This window comes from Hylobates moloch, unplaced genomic scaffold (genome assembly GCF_009828535.3).
Source record: "Hylobates moloch isolate HMO894 unplaced genomic scaffold, HMol_V3 SCAFFOLD_8, whole genome shotgun sequence".
Lineage (NCBI taxonomy): Eukaryota > Metazoa > Chordata > Mammalia > Primates > Hylobatidae > Hylobates > Hylobates moloch.
Genome location: NW_026652283.1, coordinates 81854123 through 81871077, shown reverse-complemented (window position 1 = coordinate 81871077; position 16955 = coordinate 81854123). Strand labels below are relative to the sequence as shown.

Here is a 16955-nt window from a genome sequence, read left to right as displayed (position 1 = left end):
CTGTCCAATAGCACTATTCTGAGGCATTTAATAGGTTAGGGAAGTATAACATTTTTGCTTTTGGGGGCAGCAAGTTCTGTGGATAAACACTATACACTATTACTTGCAAAAACTAGATGGAATAAGCATGAGAATTAGCCTAAAAATCTGGGCCTTTGGCAGAGGGCTGATTGGGGAAAATCCCTGTGAAACTGAGTGAGAAGCATCACTGGTTATAGGAGTAGCAACTAGGGTATTTCCATGGACAGATGGGGTGTGGGAAGACAGGCCATGAACACAGTATGAAGAAAAGATGCATGAGCAGGCGAAGAGGAGAACAAATAAAGAGCGTAAATGGTATAGCTTATGTCCTGGATTTTGGTAACTGGCTTGTAGACTTTCCTTATGGAGAGGGAGATCTTCTGAAACAAAACATTTTGAGAGAGGTTGAGGGTTACCAGGAACAAGCAAGACAGGGTTCTACCATGGTTCTAATAGTCTAGGGTGGGCTCTTCATTTTCTGGGAAAGGTGATCTGAAAAGGGTAAAGCCTGGCGTGGTTCAGTTTCCTGTGTGCATGATGAGAAGGGAGATGTGAGATGTAAACAGCAAGAGAATCTTCTGGAAGTCCAGTTCTGCAGGAAGACTAATCAGATTAGTAAGAAAGAGGCAAAATGATTGTAAATGGTGGGGTGGGAAATCTAAATATTCTGGCTACGGATTCTTGGTTTTGCTTTCTTCTAATCATTCTTTCTAGGAATTTAGGACTCTGAATTTGCTTAAGAGGTGGCCAGAAAACATCCTCTTATCTATGTTTTTGTTGAGTGACTACTGGTCTGAACGGCTTGGCTGTAGTCCTACCGTTATGTAAGAACTATGGAATTTAGGTCAAGATATGCTTTATAAGGAAGCTGAACTGCTACTGGAGGGAGCAGTGACTCTAAAATGAAATTTTGATCTCTGCATTACCTAGCTGAATTTTGAGTTCTGTTTTTAACCAAACTAGCCTTTCTTTGGGGGCTTCCCTTAGTATCAAGGTATTAACCTTGGAAAGAAAAAAAGAATCTACTAATAAGAGGATGAGAGGGCCAAGCTGGGAAGAAAAATTTGCCCAATTTTCCTTGCCTACAACATGAGCTAGCCTGTATTATCCTCTTTGTTTTCTGAGTTTCATCTGTCATTTTAAAACTTAGAAGGTAATTTAAAAAACGTAATTAGAAGAATTAGAAAGAATAAGTGATTAAACACATACATAAACCTGAAAGAGAACCCAGTTTAAACCAAAAATTCCAATGTGGGGCTAAACACGTCCTATGAGTAGAAAGCAATGCCCAAATAACAGGCTACCAGTTGGCTCCATGAGGGCCATCTCTGCTCTGCGGCAGATGCAGCAGAGCTTGCCAACATGTACTGGCCTCATCATGCAAATAAAATTACTTTTCTTGTTCTAGACACCTTATTTTTATTAAATCAAGTTGAAGACTGCATTCACTTTTGTGGCAATCAGAGAGTATTAATATTAACTAGGAATTTCTGAGAGAAAATTGCCAGTACTGGTCATATTTTAAATGCACTTAACCAATGACCCAGTGATTAGGCATCTGGAAATCTGTCCTAGAATATTGTACGTATGCATGTGTAAGGATGGTCATCAAGGCATTCTTTTTGATGTTCAGTTACATAAGATAACCTGAATGGGGGAAAAAACAAGTTGCAATAAAAATATTTATAAGATAATCCAAGTATATAAAAATGACTTTGTGATCATGTATAAACACATTTAAAATGTTCTGAAAGATACGAACTATTAACAGTGATCATCCATAGAAATGAAACTGGGAGTAGGAGAACCTTCTTCCCCCCACCCCCTTTTTTTTTTGAGTCGGAGTCTCGCTCCGTCGCCCAGGCTAGAGTGCAGTGGCCGCCTTCCGGGTTCAAGCAATTCTCCTCCCTCAGCCTCCCAAGTAGCTGGCATTACAGGTGCCCACTACCACACCCAGCTAATTTTTGTATTTTTAGCAGAGATGGGGTTTCACCATGTTGGCCAGACTGGTCTTGAACTCCTGACCTCAAGTGATCCGCCTGCCTCGGCCTCCTAAAGTGCACAGGCATGAGCCACCGCGCCTGGCCAGAACTTTTTATTTATGATTTGAAAATTTAAAATACCACATACATATTTTTCAATAACAAAAAAATAGGCTCCAGTGAACCCAGTTTTTCATACAAGGCTGCCTATGGCCCTGCTCTGAAGACACATCCTGAGCCCCCACTTCCCCTGCTTTCAAAAAACCTGCCTTCCTCTCCCTCTTCACTGTGTATGTATAAAGCAGCCGTATCCAAGCGAAATCTAACACAACAGAGCACTTTTCAACACCAAGACACCAAACGCAGACACAGCTGCAAGTGCAGCTGAAGTTCACACAAAGCTCTTCTCCCTTCTATTTGCATAAAGTAGGGAGGGGGGTGGGAAAGAGTAAAAGACAGTGAGGGCCACAAAAATCTATCTATAATGCCAAGGACTGAAATATCAGCTGAGACTTGAAGCCTCAGAGCTAAAGTAAATAATCACACCTTCCTTTTCAATGCTTTGTATCAGTGATGAGAAATTCACTGAAAAAACCCCAAATCCAAAACAGACATATCCATCCCTTTTCATACGTGAGGTAAAAGAAAACAATATAATTGCATTTTGCTACTTCCATGTGTACTTCTGGTAGCAGAAATCCAAAAAGGGAGCCTGCATCATTATGTGACTGGTCATTTTATCTTTGTTGCAGTGTGCTTGCTTCATGAGGCCACATGTCTTTCTGCTTCAGAACTGAACCTGCTACTGGGTATGGCTTTCTAATCTCAAATAAAACTATCTTTAATGTAATAGCAAATGTTGAACAATAGATTCAATTGTATGACAGGCAGGACAGAGATGAATTACTACAACTACACAGAAAACAAAGTTAAATATAATTACCCTGGGACACTATGAAATTCTTTTTTGCTGTTCTTTCTTCCTTAGTTTGTCATAAAATACAACAAACTTTTCTAAACTTACTATTTGTGAGGATAGCCCATTATCTCTATCTTCAAATTCCATCTAGAACTTCACCATTTCTCTTCACTTCCATGGCTGACACCCTGGTCCAAGCCACCATATCTCACATGCATTAACCTAACAGCCTCCACACCAAGTCTCCCTGATTCTGACCTTGCTGCCTTATAATTTACTCTCTCTAACATAGTAGACAGAGTGATCCCTGATAAACTGTAAGGAAGATCACTTCAGTCCTCAACTCAAGGTCCCGCAATTATTCCACATTTCAGAGTAAAGCAAAAAGGCCTCTGGACGGCTTTCAAGGATTTCTGTGATCTGGTCACCATGATCTCTTTGACTTTATGCTCCTAACTCCCTTGACTCATTTATGCTCCAGCCCACCCACCTACTCCCTTGTTTCTGAACAAGTCATACTCCTGCCTCAGGGCCTCTGCACTGGCTGTTTCCAGCACCTGGAAGTGCTTGCCCATCAACTGTCAGGTTCTCAATAAGTCCTAATCTGATGACACCACTCAAAACAGAAATCCCTTCCCTGCCACTCCTAATCTCCCCCCGACTCAGCCCATAACATACACACAAAGCTTGTATGTATACCTATATATATGCAGCATAATATCTTATTACTTATATAACTTCCTCAATTCACTCATGGTTTCTAATTATTTGAGATCCACCAAGGCAGAGATCTTTGTTGGGTTTTATCTACCACTGTATCCTCAGTAGCTGTATGCCTGGAGGACAGATGCTCAGTGAGTATTTGGCAAATGAACAAATAAATCATTTTATCTACCACAAAAACTATCAAGGCAGGCTGACTCTCCAGTCTCCTAAGCAATCATTCTTTTCATATTTCAAGAGCTGGGCCTTTCTTACAAATCATTATCAATCCTCCTCCTCCAGGAATCTTACCTTGATAATCTGAGCTGACCATGACCTCCCCTTTCTCTGAATTTTCATAGCCCCATCATCTCATAGTATTTGGTTTCTTTGAGTCAATGTCTCATCCATCCTTTAACTTCCTTAAGTACAGGGTCTGGGTTTCTCACAGTTCCGAGTTCCCTAATAGTCCCTCTTTTCTGAAGGTACACGATTTCTTTTCTTTTTTAAGACAGAGTTTTGCTCTTACTGCCCAGCCTAGAGTGCAATGGCACGATCACGGCTCACTGAAACCTCTGCCTCCTGGGTTCAAGTGATTCTCCTGCTTCAGCCTCCCGAATAGCTGGAATTACAGGTGCCCACCACCACGCCCACCTAATTTTTGTATTTTTAGTAGAGACGGAGTTTCACAATGTTGGCCAGGCTGGTCTCGAACTCCTGACATCAGGTGATCCACCCGCCTCATCCTCCCAAAGTGCTGGGATTACAGGTGTGAGCCACAGCACCCAGCCTCTGAAGGTATAAAATTTCTATACCTAGCCAAATGAACTTCAAAGACACAGATAACATTTAGTCCAAAAGCTATAAATGGAATCAGCTCATAGATCCATTCTCGATGGCCTCAGAGTGTCTTTTAAAAAAAACATTCAAATGTAAACGGCTTATGTGGGGCCCAAGCCTTTCAATTCTCTCCAGGTAGTTTAGTCTACAACACAACCCACGTTGAAACCTGCTCTGTTGACTGCTGTGTGCTTCTGCCTAGCACCAAAAGCTACTCAGTCTACAGACACAATGAGTGGTAGACCCACTGGCAGCTCAACACCCTCCCCTGAACTGGAGTGCTTTTCTCATGTCAATTCCCTGATAGACTCTGTAACTTCCATAACTGCCTTTCCTTTAATTCTTTAAAATATGAGGGAGTTGGAATAGCTATTAATTACAGCTGAGTTCATGATACCTATAACAAATTTGAATTTTTTTTTTTTTTTTTTTTTTTGAGACAGAGTTTCGCTATTGTCACCCAGGCTGGAGTAAAATGGCACGATCTCTGCAAGCTGCAACCTCTGCCTACCGGGTTCAAGTGGTTCTCCTGCCTCAGCCTCCCAAGTAGCTGGGATTACAGGCACCCACCATCACACCCAGCTAATTTTTGTATTTTTAGTAGAGACAGGGTTTCACCATGTTGGCCAGGCTGGTCTCGATCCCCTGACTTCAGGTGATCCTCCCGCCTTGGCCTCCCAAAGTGCTGGGATTACAGGCATGAGCTACCATGCCTGGTCCTGAAATTTTTATATGATTACATTTAGTTACAATTACTTAAGACTAAAAAGAACATCTGGCTTTAAGTCATTAGAGGAAAAAAAAAAAGCTTTATATTTGATTTTGAGTCTTAATTTCTGAAACCTTTTGCTATTTAAACAAAACCAAACGTTCCATTTAAAAAAACGTTATCCTAAAGCTACTGCTTACTAGGTTAAGATGAGCAAGAGTGCACTCTAAAATGAACTGAGGCAGTGTGGGAGGTGGAGAGTTGGGTGCCTCTACTCCTAGCCGATCTATTCACTGTCTGGAGTATCAACTTTATTGATTCATAATAGAAGGATGACAGAAGCATATATATCTCAGAGTCCCTAGGTTAAAATGAAATAGCAAAAGCTCATTTCTTTATAAATTGCGAAGAACTAGAAAAATACAGAGAGCTGAACAAACAGGTTTGAGATCTGGCTCTGTCATTTCTGACCCATGTGATCTGAGGTATACAACCTACCAGGTTCAAGCTCCAGTCTGGAATGTAAGAAGGGCTAACAAAGAAGTGGCTTATGTTGTCATCCAACATCACTGCTGGATTCTTGAATAAGGGGATTCAAGGCAAACATTATTTTCTTGCTTATGGCTTCCTCACATAGTTTGCTGGGAAATAAAGTGAGTAAATCCATTTAACGTGCTTTGGCATAGTAACTGACCCAATAAATGCTCACAAAGCCAACAATGGCTTATGAATCTTAAGAATTTTGTACATATTTGTTGATTACTGGTTTGCATAATGGGAGGCATATATTTACCAAACACTTACTATGTATGTGCTAGACACTGTGCCAGGCATATGCCATACTTCTCTCAATTTTCACAAGAATTCTGTGTGGAAATCATCAGTAGAAAAACATTCATAGCTTTGCTTCCCACAGGGAAGGATAGGATGCTAGTGCTAAAGTGAGAAAGAGGTTATGTCTTAATTATACACAAAATGAGCAGGTGGCATTTTGAAGTTCAAATGACCCATTTTGGTTGGTCTGAGAACAGGTCTCCAAGCTGGTTGCCAATGATCCTGCTTTCTAATATTTACACCATCCCCACTGAAACTATTCAGCTACCCCAGATCCAGAGTTGGTCTGTGACCAACAGGATGTGGCAGAAGGGATGTGACTCGCATGTTTACATTATAAAGAACATTATAGCTCCCATTTTGTGTGCTTTTTCATACTCTTACTTTTTTGAATCACTTACTCAGAAACCATGGCAATTTATAACTAATACAGTTGGATTATTGACATTCATTCAGTAGGGGTAGGGACTGTCTCATACAAAGAATTTTCCTGCCACAAACAGCTGACACCAAATGCTGATTAAGAAAATAACAGTCTACCATGGAAGAATTCAAGCAGAGCAGCGTTGTGTACTGGGATGGAGTCCAGAGGGTATTTTCCCAACATTTTCAGCTGTGTTGTTTTATTCAGAAAATATTTATGAAATATTGTGTGTGATCTGATAAGAAAGTAACATTTTTTAAAAGTCAAAAAGCTGGACACAGCAGCTCATGCCTGTAATCCAAACCCCTTGAGAGGAGAAGGTGGGAGGACTGCTTAAGGCAAGGAGTTTGAGACCAGCCTGGGCAACATGGCAAGATCCTGTCAATATTTAAAAAAAAAAAAAAATTAGCTGGGCACAGTGTCTCATGCCTGTAGTCCCAGCTGCCTGGGAGGCTGAGGACGGAGGATCACTTGAGCCCCAAGGGTTTGTGGCTGCAGTGAGCCATGACTGCACCACTGCACTCCAGCCTGGACAACAGAGTGAGCCCTGTCCCCCCAGAAAAAAGTCAAAAGAAAAAAAATAGTGAAGTTATATAATTTAAGTAGTTATTTAAAAAATATACACCACACAAGGAAACTTCTGCAGGGCTGAGAGAAGTGGAGCGGTTATACACTGCCCCTTGGTGTCTGGGGGCCAATGGACAAAAACGGAAAGGGGATACGAACTCTGCTATTCTTAGGGGACAGACAACAGGTCCAACAGAAGATTTAAAAAACCGGGGGACCTGCAGGTTCATTCTTTGAAGAGAAAGCAACTTAGTGCTGAGGAAAGAGCTCCTTGCCAAACTAGATATATTCTGTAAGTGCTCAGGGTTGACTCAATATTCAAGGCTAATAGATCAGTTATGCTTTGCAAATGACAGCAAGACGTCTTACTGCCAGTGGGATCTACCCAATCATCATTTGAATCCTGCATATGCCAATAATCCACTCTGCTATATTATAGCCCCCTATTACTCCAGGCCCTCTAAGAAAATCTGTAAAATGTCAAAAGGAAAGCTTATTAGAGAAAGATAAACACAAAGACTCATTCCCTAAAGCTCCACCTGTTGGACGTTTTCTCTGATAACTTCTCCCTCTCCCCATCTCCTGGGGATTCCTCCTTTCTGTTCCTATAGCAGCATCTGTACAACTGCTGTACTATACAAACATACTGTATTGTCCTTATTTGTTGACTGTTTCCCTCATTAAACTAAGTCTCTAAGGGTGGATTATCCTTTCCACTTTCCCAACTACGGCAACAATGCTGACACACACTCATTTAAGTAAGGGCCTGTGATGTGCTACTTCTGTGTTAACAAAGACATCTGATTAAGTCCCTGCCCTCAAAAAGTATATACTCTGGTACAGAAATGCGAACCCATGAACTGGTGATTACAGTGCAATTAAGTGCTCTGTGAGGCTGCCACAGCAGTAAATGTGAAGGCCATGCCACCCACAGCTGAGGAATGCAGGAGGTAGCCAAAAAGTGGGGCAAAGGGCCTTCTTGGCCAGAGAAGCAGGATGCACAACAGGTGGCAAAGACAGTAAGGCTGTGAAGAAGCCTGCATTTGGTCCAGCATACACAGAGGGTGACAGAGATGAAACCAGGGTCTCATGAGCTCCCCGGGCAGGAGACGGTCAATGGTGTGAGAGATGCTTACAGAGACAGAAGCTCAATGACAGATGTACAGTATGGAGTGAGAAGCACAGTAAGTCCCTGACTAGGCTCCTTCCTAATCAGGGAACTGAGGGTGGGGTGGTATAGAGTTGGGGTAGGAGAGCTACTGAAGCAGCCTCTTCCTACTTTTGGGGCCAGCTGGTCTTAGGACAAAATGGATATGGGCTATGGTGACAGGTACTGGGCTACTCATGAGGAGTTCAACAGAGGACTTGCTCAGACTGGCCACTAAGAAACACTTTAAATAATGCAAGAAGATACTCAGGCAAATGTAAATCCTAAAATAATCAGTATTCTCGAATAATTTCTTTTTAAAGTTCTACCATTTGGAGTCAGAATCTCTTATGTAGATAAAAAAGTCAAAATAGTCAGAGGGACAAAGTCCTAACTAAAGGCTCAAATTTAGCCCATGCTTAGGGAGTCACTAATTCTTTCTCTAGTCAACTCATTACAAAAATTTATTTTTGGCCAGGTGCGGTGGCTCACGCCTGTAATCCTAGCACTTTGGGAGGCTGAGGCAGGCAGATTACCTGAGCTCAGGAGTTCGAGACCAGCCCGGGCAACACAGTGAAACCGTCTCTACTAAAAAACAAAAAATTATCTGGGCGTGGTGGTGCGCACCTGTAATCCCAGCTACTTGGGAGGCTGAGACAGGAGAATCGCTTGAACCTGGGAGGCAGAGGTTGTGGTGAGCCAAGATCATGCCACTGCACTCCAGCCTGGGTGACAGAGTAAGACTCCGTTTCAAAAATAAATAAATAAATAAATAAATAATATATTTTTTTTTTTCACTAAGAGCTTAATCTCTTTTTCTCCAGAACTTCTCCCAAGATAACCAAATGTTTCTCTGCTTCTAAATTTCTTACTTTTTATGACTTCCACTCTCACTTTGGTCCTTTTCATAATTCTCTTGGTCCTGTTTGGCCCATGACCTTATGTCCAAAGTTTCTGCTCCAGGGAATGCTACGTACAAGACTCAGGATGGGCCTACTTCCAGCTACCATTCAGTATAGGTGAGGGAAGAGAAGTGTGAGAAAGCCCAAGGATGGATCTGAGGGAGGATAACAGAAAACTAGGTTCCTAACTCAAGATGAGATTAAGTTCTCCTCTCTAGTATTTATTTTGAAGAAGTCAGGGAATCAAGAAAATCTCTGAAAACTTATATAACTGCTGATGAGACTGTACATTAGTTCAGCCCCTGTGGAAAGCAGTTTGGAGGTTTCTCAAAGAAACAAAAATATGACTAATATTCAACCCAGGAATCCCATTACTGGGTATATACCCAAAAGAAAATAAATTGTTCGGCCAGGCATGGTGGCTCATGCCTGTAATCCCAGCCCTTGGGGAGGCTGAGGTGGGCAGATCATGAGGTCAAGAGATAGAGACCATCCTGGCCAACATGGTGAAACCCCGTCTCTACTAAAAACACAAAAATTAGCTGGGCGTGGTGGCGTGTGCCTGTAGTCCCAGCTACTCAGGAGGCTGAGGCAGGGGAATCGCTTGAACCAGGGAGGCAGAGGTTGCAGTGAGCTGAGACTGTGCCACTGCACTCCAGCCGGGCAACAGGGTGAGACTCCGTCTCAAAAAAAAAAGAAAAAGAAAAGAAAAGAAATTGTTCTACCAAAAATGCACCTGCACATGCATGTTTATTGCAGCTCCATTCGCAATAGCGAAGATGTGAAATCAAACTAGGTGCCCATCAACAGTGGACTGGATAAAGAAAATGTGGTACATATACAATATGAAATACTACACAGCCATAAAAAAATGAAATTATGTCCCTTGCACCACCATAGATGCAGCTGGAGGCCATTATTCTAAGTGAATTAACTTGGAAGCAAAAAATGCCGCATGTTCTCAGTTTTAAGTGAGAGCTAAACACTGTATATACACAGACATAAGGATGGAAACAACAGACACTGGTGACTCCAAAAGGGGAAGAGGAGAAAAGGGTGAAAGATTGAAAAGCTACATATTGGGTACTATGTTAACTATCTGGGTGACAGCTTTAATAGAAGCCTAAACCTAAGCATCATACAATATATCCATGTAACAAACCTGCACAAGTACCTCTGAATCTAAAATAAAAATTAAAACTTTAAAAAAAAAAAAAAAAAAAGAAAATCCCTGAATCAGATAATAGAGTTATACAGTTTCTACTTTATTGGTAACAAGTAAGTAATGGAATAACTCTAAGATCTAAGTTTTGTAGAGGGAAGAATTTAATATCATCATGTATCTTCACAGCCAGCATGTACAAGAAGCTGAGATTTAGATAATTCGCTTTAGAGAGTTAACAGAGTGCCTTTTATTTAACATCACTGGCTAATAATCCTTTTGAAACGGCAAATCAAACAGAAAAAAGACAGAAGTTAGCCATGGAGACCAAGAGAACAGGCTACCATTTATTTTATCTAACTTGTGTTTTGTGAAAAGTGACCAAGGTTTAATTGTGAAAAAACCACTATAAAATTCCAAATACTTACAGCTTCTTTCTCCCTGTCCATGATAGTTTCCAGCTCTTCAAAATGTCGAAGTTTGATCTCTAGTTTCTTCATTTGTGTCTCAACCAAGAGAGCTACCAGGGACTTGATCTTTCTTTCTTCCACTGCAGCCAGGTGCTAAGGGTAAAAGATCATTCAAGCTATTTAGGTAAACATTTGCTTAAAGAACATTAAGAAAATGCTGACAATATTCAAAGTAGAGATTATATAATTTACAGTGGTACCCTATATGTCTCCTTTGTAACGTACAATCTAAAATAACTGTCTCTGAATTTCTGGTCCTTATAGAGATAAATCAACCCTTAAAAGATTAAAGGAAATGCCTCATGTGGTAAACTACTACCTTCAAAAGGGCTATTAAGAAGGAGAGGGCAAATCAGGACCCTGATGGGCCAAAGATGAGGACAGGAGGTACTTTGCCACCTACCACCCCATCCTGGCACTCGGTCTGTCCCCTCACTATCCTTTCCTCCCTAAAACTTTTCTGGGGTTGGGTGGGCAGGCAGGCTGCTGAGGACAGCACCTGACACTCTTACACAAAGCCTCTCCCTTCTCTTTGGTGAGCTGACCTCATGTGTGGAAACAAAGGGGAAAACAATATTTGACCTGTAATTCCAGGTCCAGGTCCATAGCTGGAAAAATAAATACAGTACTAAACAGAAAGGTACTCTGGAAGACTATCACTCCTTTGCCACAAGACTGATGGTGAATGCTTCCTGCCAACTCAAGAGCACAAACAAGATGATGCCACATTACTTATATCTGCTTAAGACCCTAACTACTAGCTAGCAATCAGTCCCACCCTCTACAGATGCCATCCAAGAACTTCCCCAACAAACTCCCAGCACCATTTTTCATTCACTTTTATTATGTCTGCTGAATTTATGTGTTTAAGAAGCAGGGTTCTTCATAAAAAAAAAAACCTATGTTGCCCAGACTGACCTCCAACTCCTGGGCTCAAGTGATCCTTCTGCCTAAGCCAACTGAGTAGCTATGACATGCCACAACTGTGCATGTCACAGCACGCATCTTACCAAGGTCTTAAGAAATAGCACGGAGTGGCTATTTTACTGATCTCTTAATGATTGTAGGTTTCCTATAGAACCTAGGAGCAACCATGCAACTTAATACAGGCTTTTGGGAACTATGCTGAGACCTAACACTTAGACGAAAGCCTAATTTTTCATTCATTTACCGTTGAAAATAAAAACTGTAGTTTTACAGATATGGAGACCCATTTGCAAAAAGATTCAGAAATGTAGACAAGAGGTGACAATGAGATTTTATAGCTATTAATGATCATGTCTGCCACCCTAAAATACAATGAGCTACATCAATGACACCAAAACTTTAAATAAATATTATGTAATTCAAGGCATTATCATTGTACAATGTTATACAATTTATATTTTTGAACAAAAAAATTTATGCACATGACATAAACTGAAAAGTTACAAAGAGGTATAAAATAAAAAGTAAGTCTCCCCCTAACTTCTGTCAGCTATACATCAGTAACTCTTCCTTTGAAGATAATAATGTTATCAATTTCTGGTCTATTTTTATGAAAATATGACTCCTAGAACTCAGCTGGTTTGAAAGAAAATGTTTCCGGTATTTTTTTTTTTTTTTGAGATTTATGCAGGAACTTGGTGGGGGGAGCAGTAGGTGGAAAGAGAGTCCTCAAGTGTTATTCAATAAAATAATACCAAAATATTTCCTTTTAAAACTGCAGGTCATTGGTCAGCCGTGGTGGCTCACGCCTGTAATCTCAGCACTTTGGGAGGCCTAGGTGGGCAGATCACATGAGATCAGGAGTTCGAGACCAGCCTGGCCAATACAGCAAAAACCCTGTCTCTACTAAAAATTAAAAAATTAGCTGGGCATGGTGGTGCACGTCTGTAATCCCAGCTACTCGGGAGGCTGGGGCATAAGAATCGCTTAAAGCCAGGAGGCAGAGGTTGCAGTGAGCCGAGATCCCTCCACTGCACTCCAGCCTGGTGACAGAACAAGACTCCATCTCAAAAAAAATAAAAAATAAAATAAAATAAAAGAGGCAGCAAGTATCAAAAAAATTAAAAAGATCCACAGCAAGAAACATTACTGAAATTTTAAGTACACAAGACACAGAAAATCCTACAAGCTTTCAGAAAGGCACCCTCCCAAAAAAAAACAGGTTACCCAAAAAATTGGACTGTATCAGACTTCTTAAAAGTGAAATGAGATGTTTGAAAACAATGTAAAATGCCTTTCAACTCTGAGGGCTAATGAATTTCAAACTAGAATTTCCTGTATAGCAAAGTGTAACAGTGTGAATATAGAACAGACATTCCTGAAATCAAGGACTAAAAAGTTCACTTCCTACACATGCTACTGAGGTATGTGTTCTAGCCCAAGTAATGTAATACCAGAAAAAGATAAAGACCCTAGATTCAAAAGTCACAGACCCAACCTAAGAAACTCTGAGTTTATAGAGCAAGCGATGATTCAAAAATAAATTGAGGTTGGGCACAGAAGCTCATGCCTACGCCTATAATCACAGCACTTTGGAAAGGCAGGTGGATCACAGAAGGCCAGGAGTTCAAAACCAGCCTAGCCAACACAGTAAAACCCTGTCTGTACTAAAAACACACACACAAAAAAGCTGGATGCGGTGGCACACGCCTGTGATCCCAGCTACTCAGGAGGCAGAGGCTGTGGTGAGCCAAGATCGTGCCACAGCACTCCAGCCTAGGCAACAGAGCAAGACGCTTTCTCAAAAAATAAAATAAATTGAGACAAATGAAACAAGACTGGTAAGACGTTGATAACCAAAGCTAGATAATATGTATGCAGAGACTATTTTACTACTTTGTCTACTTCTGTATATGTTGTATATATTCTTTTTTTTTTTTTTAAAGACAAAGTCCGGGCCGGCGCTGTGGCTCGTGCCTGTAATCCCAGCACTTCAGGAAGCCGAGGTGGGTGGATCACTTGAGGCCAGGAGTTTGATACCAGCTTGGCCAACATGGCAAAATCCCTTATTTTTATTTTATTTTTACAGTTTTAAAAAAAGAAAGGAAAAAAGGAAGACCAACTTCCCAAGTAGCTGGGACTACAGGCACACACCACCACACCCACTTAACTTTTGTATTTTTGGTAGAAACAGGGTTTTGCCAGGTCGCCCAGTCTAGTCTCAAACTCCCAAGCTCAAATGATCTGCCTGTCTCGGCCTCCCCAAGTGCTGGGATTACCAGCATGAGCCACCATGTCTAGCCTACTTCTATATATATTCTAATACTTCCATAATAAAAGTTTAAAAGCGGGTTGGGGTAGGTCAACAAATAGAGCTGGGAAAACTGAATATCCAAATACAAAAGAATGAATTTGGACTCCTATCTCACACCACCCACAAAAATTAACTTAGTGGATCACAGATCTAAATATAAAAGTATACACTAAAAAATTCTTAGAAGAAAAAACAAAGTATATCTAAATGATCTTAGGTTAAGCCAAAGATTTCAAGACATGTAAAAAGCACAAATGATAAAAGAGAAAATTGAAAATTAGGTTGAACCTCATCAAATTAAAAACATTTGTACTACCAAGAAGTCCACTGAAAACAGGCCAGGCGCAATTGCCTACCATCTGTAATCCCAGTGTTTTGGAAGGCTGAGGCAGGAAAATCGCTTGAGGCCAGGAGTTTGAGACCAGGGCAACATAATGAGACCCCGTTCTACAAAAAAATTTAAAAAATTAGCCAGGCGTGATAGCACATTCCTATAGTCCCAGCTACTCAGGAGGCTGAGGAGGAAGGATCACATGAGTCTGGGAGTTTGAGGCTGCAGTGAGCTGTGATCTTGCCACAGCATTTCCAGCCCGGGTGACAGAGCGAGGCCCCGTCCTTTTTTTTTGAGACAGAGTCTAGATTTGTTGCCCAGGCTGGAGTACAGTAGCATGACCTCGGCTCACTGTAACCTCCGCCTTCCAGGTTCAAGTGACACTCCTGCCGCAGTCTCCTGAATAGCTGGGATTATAGGCACCCGCCACCAAGCCCGGCTAATTTTTATATTTTTAGTAGAGACGGGGTTTCACCATGTTGGTCAGGCTGGTCTTGAATCCTGACCTCACGTGATCTGTCTGACTGAGCCTCCCAAAGTGATGGGATTACAGGCGTGAGCCACCGTGCCTGGCGAGACCCCGTCTTTAAAAAAAAAAAAAAAAGGAAAAAGGAAAAAGAGACAAGTAAATGGCAGAGCTGGAACTAAAAATTAAAATTCCAAACCCAAATGCCCATTAGTTATTTTTCAATGCATCTTTGGAATAATTGATACTTGAGTGGATACCTTCCTGGGTAATTCTTAGAAGGGACTTGTGGTAGACTAAAGATAGTCACAAGTTCACTGGCCTTTATTTCATTAAGAGGCAGATCAAGACAGGCTCTCTGCCTTGCCCAGTAAAAATCAGTAGTAGCCTTTTCTAAGCCCAGGCCTTACAATCCTGGAAACTTTCATGTCCTGTTTCTTGGAATGTTCTCTCTGGGAGTCTCAGGTTGCCATGTACAAAGTATGATCACCCTGCTGGAAAGACCACAAGGGGAAATTCTGAGACTACATGGAGCGGAAAAAAACCTCAGCTACCCCTGCCAAGGACTAGGATTTTAATGAAGCCATCTCAGACCTTCTACATAAACCTACCTATGAAGTTAATACTACTAAATGACTCAGTTGATATATGTAGCAGAATTGCCCAGCTGTTTGGTGTTAAAATTTAACAAAATCATGAGATTTAATAAAATTGTTATGTTTTAAACTACTCAATTTTGCTTTTGTAAAATAATTTGGTATCTGGAAATGGGGAGCTTTTGTAACAGAAACCTAAAATGTTTCTCTTTGGCTTTGGGACCACGTAGTGGGTGCAAGCTGAAAGGGCTTTAAGAAAACCATCAGTAGGTAATAAAGTACAGAGAGGAAACTAGTATTGAAGGTTGAAGAAATAGATCTTTATTATCTAGTAGCACAACTTTTGGAAACACCATCATCTCTAGTCATGTGGAAATAGAAAGGGTAATTAATAAACTTATGGATATGGCTGGGGCATTTCCAGGCCATGGAAAAATTCTTTTTCTATTTTATTGTAAGCAGCTAGAAGAGCATGGAAGTAAAGAAGCAACTATTAGGTTTTCAGGCAGAATTTAGAGGAAATATGAAAAAGTGGGATTTGAATAAAACATTATTTCTCATCTCTGGTTCCTTTCCAGCAAGAGTCTGAAGCTAAGAAATGGCTTTGGAAGAAAGATCCAATCCAGAGCACTACCAGCAAAGGATGACCTCAGGGTAAAGAGCTCAAGGTGCAGCTATAAAACTTTTTGAATGGTATTTATAGTAGGACTTCTAAGAGTCTTGAGTATATGCCTTAGACCTTTCTACCAGACATGAGGGCCTCTAAGCATCTTTTAGATGTTTTTTTGAGACAGCGTCTCACTGTTGCCCAGGATGAAGTGCACCAGTGAGATCACAGCTCACGGTAACCTCAAACTCCTCGGCTCAAGAGATCCTCCTGCCTCAGCCTCCCGAGTAGGTAGGATTATAGGCATTACACCACCATGCCTGGCCAACTTTAAAAACTTTTTGTAGGGACAGGATCTCTCTCTGTTGCCCAGGTTGGTCTCTAACTCCTGGCCTCAAGCAATCCTCCTGCCTCAGCTTCCCAAAGTGCTGGGATTATGGTGTGACCCACTGTGCTGGGTCTAAACATCTTTATAGCATGTCTCATATATATATATATATATATATATTCTTTCATTGAGCTTCTTAGGTCTGTAAGTTAAAGTTTTCATCAAATTCAGAAAGTTTTCACACAGCCAATATTTATTTTTATTCTGCTTACAACACTCTTTCCTTTCTTTCTGAAGCCCCATGTTTGGACACTACTTGTCCCACTATTTCCTAACCAAGCTCTTTATGACCTTTCAGGAATAACTGCCTCTGCTTTTGTTTTCTGCCTAGTTCATATCACTGTGCTGAAGTATTTGTTTCCAACATTGTCCCTAGTTTTAAACTAGTTTTCTGTATCACCTCTACTAGTTCACCTCTCAGCTTCTTTGCATCATCATTACTGAAGCTACAAATCTAAGATCCCTCCAACTAGACAAAAAGGGATCTAAAAATTAAGGGCTTTGTTCTCATAACATCTTAACTAAGACTAGGGCAAAAAGGGAACTATGTAGGCAAGAAAACATAGGTGTGGCTTTTGTCTAATGGGAATTACTTTTTTTTTAAATTTTTCTGAGACAAGAGTTTCACTCTGTCCCCAGGCTGGAAT

At 41.0% G+C, this 16955-nt stretch overlaps 1 protein-coding gene across 7 annotated transcripts in view; it reads right to left on the bottom strand.

Moving 5' to 3' along the window:
- SMARCC1 (SWI/SNF related, matrix associated, actin dependent regulator of chromatin subfamily c member 1) overlaps positions 1 to 16955 on the bottom strand; it is a 203014-nt gene that overhangs the window by 26211 nt on the left and 159848 nt on the right. For all 7 annotated transcript variants that reach the window (XM_032161732.2, XM_032161733.2, XM_058442199.1 and 4 more), the window contains one exon: positions 10638 to 10772. In XM_032161732.2, the coding sequence (XP_032017623.1) occupies positions 10638 to 10772 (135 nt within the window). The remainder of the gene's footprint in view (positions 1 to 10637; positions 10773 to 16955) is intronic.